This window comes from Euphorbia lathyris, chromosome 4 (assembly GCF_963576675.1).
Source record: "Euphorbia lathyris chromosome 4, ddEupLath1.1, whole genome shotgun sequence".
Taxonomy (NCBI): domain Eukaryota; kingdom Viridiplantae; phylum Streptophyta; class Magnoliopsida; order Malpighiales; family Euphorbiaceae; genus Euphorbia; species Euphorbia lathyris.
The window spans coordinates 17,806,884-17,813,993 of NC_088913.1; the positions used below are offsets into that span (position 1 = coordinate 17,806,884).

At 34.0% G+C, this 7,110-nt stretch overlaps 1 protein-coding gene across 1 annotated transcript; it reads left to right on the top strand.

Annotated features, from left to right (window-relative positions):
• Positions 1-703: 703 nt before the first annotated feature.
• LOC136225700 (protein NLP2-like) lies at positions 704-4,246 on the top strand. The gene is made up of 5 exons (XM_066013812.1): positions 704-778; positions 1,091-1,740; positions 2,179-2,226; positions 2,413-3,205; positions 3,294-4,246. Exons 2-5 carry the CDS (start codon positions 1,117-1,119, stop codon positions 4,010-4,012), a joined length of 2,184 nt encoding a protein of 727 aa, XP_065869884.1. The 5' UTR covers positions 704-778; positions 1,091-1,116; the 3' UTR covers positions 4,013-4,246.
• The last annotated feature ends 2,864 nt before the right edge of the window (positions 4,247-7,110 follow it).

Genomic DNA, 7,110 nt, shown 5'->3' on the forward strand with positions numbered 1-7,110 from the left:
TCAAATAAAATATTTAAAAGGTTTGCAGAAGGTGCATCACAGTCATGATGATCTAAAGGGAGAGTCTCTGCGAAATTCGCCAACCAATCAGCAACACAATTACTCTTACAGTAAATATGAGTAAAAACAATCTCCCAATCTTGATCCCAAATAAGCCAAGAGAATGTGTGTAGAAATACCGTCACTAGCCATCAAACTAACCACAATTTGAGAGTCTAGCTCCAAAATAACACGACGATAACCTCCATCTCAAGCAAACTTCAAGCCATAATACAAACCCAAAGCTCCAAAAAAGCTAAAGAAATCCCAACATTCAAACAAAAATCCCCAAACCAGATACCATTATTATCCCGCGCAAGGCCCTTTACCCCTGCCAATTTATTTGACAAGAGACCGCTCCTAAAACTCGAACCCGTGACCTCTTAGTTACACGACAACAACGTTTACCGTTGCGCCAAGGCTTGCCCTCAGGTTTTCAACTACATAGAGAGTTAAAAATCCCTACCCAAATTGTTGAAATATTATCATTTTGATAATAATAATATTATAAAAATACAGTGCAAACCACATTTTTCTTTTCCCCCCATTGTTTAACACTAGTTAGGTTTTCCATGGTTGACTTGGTTTTCATGTGTACTCTTATAAAAAGAGCAACCAACATAGCTTTTCCATAACTGATAAAGAATATATCTCTTCTTAATTCTTCTTCTTCTTCCTCAGGAAAATCAATCGATACATCAGGCTAACAAAATTACTCTTTCAAAGGATCTTCCAGAAGGTGGTGAGTTTTTTTCCTTCTCTCCATTTCTTCTTCCTCATCATACTCTCCTTCATTTCTGTATATATGTATACATATATATATGCTTGTTATGTATTACACTGCGCGGCAGGTTTCTGCCTCTGAAACAAATTTATAATTGCAGTTTCTCATAACAAATTGACGATGATTCTGCAAATTGGGCTTTTCGGATCTTTGGAAACAACCAATTTGATCAATTCTTCCTGGAAGTTCCTCCTTTTATTTTTCATTTTCACTGTTCTTATGTCTTCACCGTCCTGATTAAGTTTTTCTCCAATTCAATCTTCACAGCCTCTGCTATATCTTCGAATTCAAAGATGGAACATGCTGTTTCTGCTCCTAATTTCACATTCCTGGATTCAGATTTTCACTTCTTTGAGCCAGAAGAACAATTTTACTCAAACTTGTCTGAGAGTCCACCTCTAGTTTATGAACATTTTGCTGATACATCTCTACTTCAATCTGAAGCATCTTCCATGGTGAAAGATAGATTGATTATAGCTATTGAGTATTTGAAAGAATATGTAGAAGACAGCCAAGTACTTATTCAGATATGGATGCCAATGAAGAAAGGGGATCAGAATGTTCTGACTACTATTGATCAGCCTTATTCTCTCAATCTGAATTGCAGGAATCTTGCTAGTTACAGAAACGTTTCGAAATCGTTCTACCTTACAACCGAAGAGGACTCGAAAGAGTCCGCCGGGTTGCCTGGTAGAGTTTTCTTGGGGAAATTCCCTGAATGGAGTCCTGATGTTCGGTTCTTCAGGATTGATGAGTGTCCAAGGAAGAATTTTGCTGAGATGTATGAGATTAGTGGCTGTCTTGCTCTTCCGGTTTTCGATCACCGGAATATTTGCCTGGCTGTTATTGAGATTGTCACAACTTGTCAGAAGATCAGTTATCATCTTGAAATTGAAATTGTCTGTAAAGCTCTTGAGGTCTGTTCTTGTTCTTTCTTTCTTTCCTTTTTTTTTTTTTTTTTTTTTTGTTAGTTTTGGTATATTGACAATTTTGTAGTCAATCCCTAAACTATTTCCCTATTTATGGTGGATTCGAAACTATTTCTGATTTTATGATGTTTTTAGTTCACTCCGTGAATCGTGACGGGGTTTGAAGGATTTTTATCAGACATTCAAAGTATTCAGCTTGTCTGACAGATAAAACACCAGTCCACCTGTCCGACGGGGGACTGTAAGAAAGCAGTCCGCCTGTGAAACAGGCAGACTGCTTTCAACAAGTGAACTAAAAATACCACAAAACCAGAAATAGTTTCAGATGTTTATGAGAAATAGTTTAAGGAATGACCACAAATGTGTCAAGTACCGTCATTTTTCGTGTTCGAGTCTAAATTAGAATACATTATTTGAACTTTGCAGGCTGTTGATCTAAAAAGTTGGCAGGATTTCTTCCCTCGTAGTTTAAAAGTACGTGTTTAGTGATATATAGTAACATTTTGAGCATATTTAATAAGAAATAAGTGTGACCGAACGTAGCTCAAATTGGTCGAACCACGTAAATTCTTATGTCTCGTGTGTTGTTTTGTTGTTTCTTGTTAGATTAGTCCTTTATTTTGTTCACCAACAAGTAATTATGTTTCTTTCTGTCAATAGGCTTGCAATGAAACCAACCAAATTGCAATTCCTGAAATATCAGAAACTTTGCAATTTATCTGCCAGACATACAGATTGCCTCTGGCACAAACATGGACGTCGCATGACAGTCAATTCAACACCGAAATCCCGTCTGATTATTGTATATCAACTTTCAATTCTGCCTGCTATGTAGCAGACAATGATCTGTTGGGATTTCACAAAGCATGTTCCGAGCAGCGCCTTTTTCTAGATCAGGGGATAGTAGGGCAAGCTTTCGCCTCGAACAAGCAACGGTTTGCTACTGATATAACCTCTCTTAGCAGAACAAACTACCCTCTTTCTCACCATGCCAGGATGTTCAATTTGGGTGCAGCTGTTGCGATTCCTCTACGAAACATGTACACCGGATTAGTCCAACTCGTCTTGGAGCTATTCCTGCCAAGGGATTGCAAAGACATTGAACAACAAATGCAAATGTGGGATTTGTTATCTGCTGTCATACAACAGGCCTGTCGGAGTTTTCGTGTCGTTATGGACAAGGAAATGGATGACAGAGTCGATGAATCTCCGGTAATTGCTTCGATTTGGACTCCCTACGGTTGTCTGAAAGAAGAACTAGAAGATGAATTCAAGATTACAACTCAATGGGATTATAACAATGATTTTGAGCCAATTCAGCAACATTCTGTCATTCAGGATTGCTCAAGAGCATCCGAAAAGAGACAGAACAAGATAGAGAAGACAATCAATTTGCACGTTCTTCGACAATACTTCGCGGGGAGCCTTAAAGATGCTGCTAAGAGCATTGGAGGTGAGTCGATATGTCGATTTCTTTTCGTGCATTTTTCGACTTGAAAATGTCTTAATGCTGATCTTATATAGCTGTTTTCTTATTGAAGTTTGCCCCACTACTCTGAAAAGGATATGCAGACAACACGGTATCAACCGATGGCCGTCTCGAAAGATCAATAAAGTGAATAAATCTTTGAGGAAACTCCAACTAGTAGTCAACTCAATCCATGGCGCGGAGGGTCTAATCCAGATCGATTCGTTCTATAAAACCTTTCCGGAATGGAACTTTGCAAAAGTTCCTGAGAAAGACCCTTTTCTGTCACTGAAGAAAAGTGGCAAGTCCAACACAAGACATCTGCTTAATCCGAATGACAAATCTCGGTCCTCTACGAGCAGTCAGAATTCGGGTTCGAGCATCTGTTTGTCCACAGAAGCAAAGAAACTCAACAGAAATGAATGTTCCAACCAAAAGATCATTGAAGAAAGACCAAAAACATCAGACAGGAATGATCAAACTTGCCAGACTGACCCCGAATTACCGAAAAACACAAGTGGATTACGAGTTAAAGCCACTTTTGCAGAAGAACATATCAGATTCAGCTTCCTGAGACATTGGAACTTAAAGGACTTGCAGCAAGAGATAGCTAAGCGTTTTAAGATAGATGATTTCAGCAGAATTCATCTCAAGTACACGGACATCGATAACGAACTAGTTCTTTTAACCTGTGATGCTGATCTTGAGGAATGTGTAGACTTAATCAGCTTCTCTTGTAGCAAAATCATCAAAATCTCTCTCCATAACAAGCTTATGCTAATGCAAAATTAGTAGTAAGAAATCTCCGATTCGATTACTACTAAACATAGCGATAGGAATGCTAATGAGCCTTAACTGTGACTAAACGCGAAATAAATTACATTTATGTTCTCTAAACTATAGTGTTATTAATACTGTGACTTCTAAACTTTATGTTTTCATATAAGAATCCTTAAATTTTGCACTATTGTAACAGAATACTGACTTGGATAACTTTAATCATGTCATTAACTCTTTTTTTATTCATATCATCAATACATTATGGTCAAATATTTATTTAAATAAGATATCTTTGGGATCAATAAATTTACAATGAAAAGCCAGATAAGCAGTGACGGATCTAGAATCAGTGAGAGGGATGTTTATGATTTATAGATGCAAAATTGATATTTTTTAGCGTTTTTACATAAAAATATTAAAGGCTAAAATTTCATAGAACTTTTGGCATTTTCAGCGACCATTGGGTGTTCAAACCCTCTGAATCCGTCCCTGTAGATAAGTAATCAATTCATGAAAAAGTTAATCAACAACTCTCCCATCAATTTGGGGAGGACAAAAAAAGAAAAATTTTACAATGATTCGGAACCAACTGGTCCTTAACCATTCACGAGGTGACACGTAATTGGTTCGGAACTAACTAGTTCCGAACCAAGGAAGAAATGGAGCTAATAATTTTGAGTGATGAGAAGAAGAAAACAGGAAAGAGTAGACATGAAAAAAGCCATTGCAGCATCAGAAATGGCAGCAAATCTCATTTCTTGCAGATTCCAAAGAGTTGAAACACATAAACTTACTCCTTCCAATATTCCCATTTTTTTTTTCAAATATATTAATTCACTTCACTCAAATATATATATATAAATTAATTAATTTAAGGTGAAGCTTCGAGGATGTTTCCTTGTAATTTCCTCATCATATATTATGTTACTTGACGACTAAATATTCTTGTTTCATTCATCTGACAATACTGTGATTCTTTTGTTATTTTTCTGAATTATGGCATGTTAAAAAGATATTGGGGAAAGAAGTTAAATCCATATTTCATACTAATAGAGTTAAATCAGGGCGTCTCTAGCATTTTGGAAGCCCTAGGTAGATTATATACTTTTTTTTCATATCTAAATTTAATACTATTTTAAAAATAATAAATAGTAATAACTACAATTCAAGTCATTTAATAATAATCCAAAGCTAAGAAATTATTATTATTCTTGCATTTGTAGATGTAAAATCGAGTTTTCTTTTATATATGTAAAATCAAGTTTCTTCTCATCAGTAATGAGAGAAGTAAGCAGACGACAAAGTATTAATTCCTAGAAATTAATTATGGACGGCTGAACTCGAACCTAATCGCAAGATTCTATAGAAAGAAAGAGAAGAATTTATCTTGGTGATTAAAGATTGGTTGAATCGCGTCTTTATTATGAAATACAGGCTTAAATCACTATTTGGACATCGATTGATCCAAGGAATCTTGTCATTTGACGTTTGATCTATCCAAAATTTTATCATTTGACCATTGAACTATCCCAATTGGTGAAATTTCATCCAATTTGGATGGAAACTTAATAGCATTATTGACATATGATGATATTTTGACAACTAGACTTGATAAATTTTAGTTTAGAGATTTGTTTTATTGTTTTAATCTCATTAATTATTTGGGTAAATAAACTTTAAAATGTACGGCACATCAAGTTCATATGTCAAAATATCACCACATATTATAAGGAAACGATTTTATCAAGACTTCATCAAAATTAAGAGAAATTTCATCGATTTGGATAGTTTATGGTCCAAATGTGACCAAATAATAAATTAATGGGCAAATATTAAAATTTTAAATAAGTCAGAGTCTAAATAACATTTTACACCAAATTACAAATTCTAATTCATAAGTGCATTTCGTCTTGTAATTTATAAAAAATTAAAAAAATTAAAAATCACTACAATAATAAAATAATAGTTTATACATTGTTTCCAAATATAAAAAAAAATCCAAGAAAAATCAGTACATGTATTGTCAAAAGAAAGAAAGAAAAAATAAGAGAAAATATAAACCAAAAATATTGATTCAAGAAATCGTCAAAATTGAGTGAAATTTCATCAATTTAAATAGTTTATGGTCTAAATGTGACCAAATAATAAATTAGCAGTCAAATATTAAAATTTTAAATAAATCATAGTCTAAATAACATTTTACATCAAATTACAAATTGTAATTCATAAGTGAATTTCATCTTGTAATTTATAAAAAATAAAAAATTTAAAAATCACTACAATAACAAAATAATAGTTTATATATTGTTTCCAAATATAAAAAAAAAAAAAAAAAATGTATTGTCAAAAGAAAGAAAGAAAAAATAAGAGAAAATGTGAACAAAAAATGCTAATCAAAGAAATCAAACTCCCACCCTTACAAATACTTCAATTATGTCTTTACCATTTAACCTAGCACTATTTTTTTTGTATAAATCTAAGTCTATATATTTTTAACCACAGAAATCTTAATAATGATCAAATTTGAAACAAATTCCGATCGGAGGCCCCCGTAAATCGAATGCCCTAGGCGGCCGCCTATGCGGCCTCCCCCTAGAGCCGGCCCTGAGTTAAATGTAATTAGAATATAATAGGTGGTATTTTGGTAACTAGTATTAAGAATAAGGTTATATTAGAATTTAGTACTTTATAATTGTTGTATATATAGGAGTCATTTGGTATGTTTTAGGTAACTTTTGTAATCTACTTTCTCTCTCTTCCTACTTCTCTTTCTCTCTTTGTAACGTTATGTCAGAATCCAATTCTTCTTCTTCGATCTTTCATCTTGTCATGGTATCAGAGTATCTTTTGTGCGTTAAAGCTTAATCGATCTTTCAATCATGTTTGAGGAGAAGAATTTAGTTTTTGTTCTGCTTCGATTGGCATCGAAACATCATCTTTCATCTTGGATCTATATCGTGCAATTTCAATCAATATTTTTTGTGTTTTCAGTTTTCTTCCTTAATTTTTGTATTTCAAGTCACAATGACGGATCAGAATCTAAAAACTTTGGCGATTCGAACACTGGAGCGAAGGATCTTTCTCAGAATCCTTCAAGTGCATATTATCTA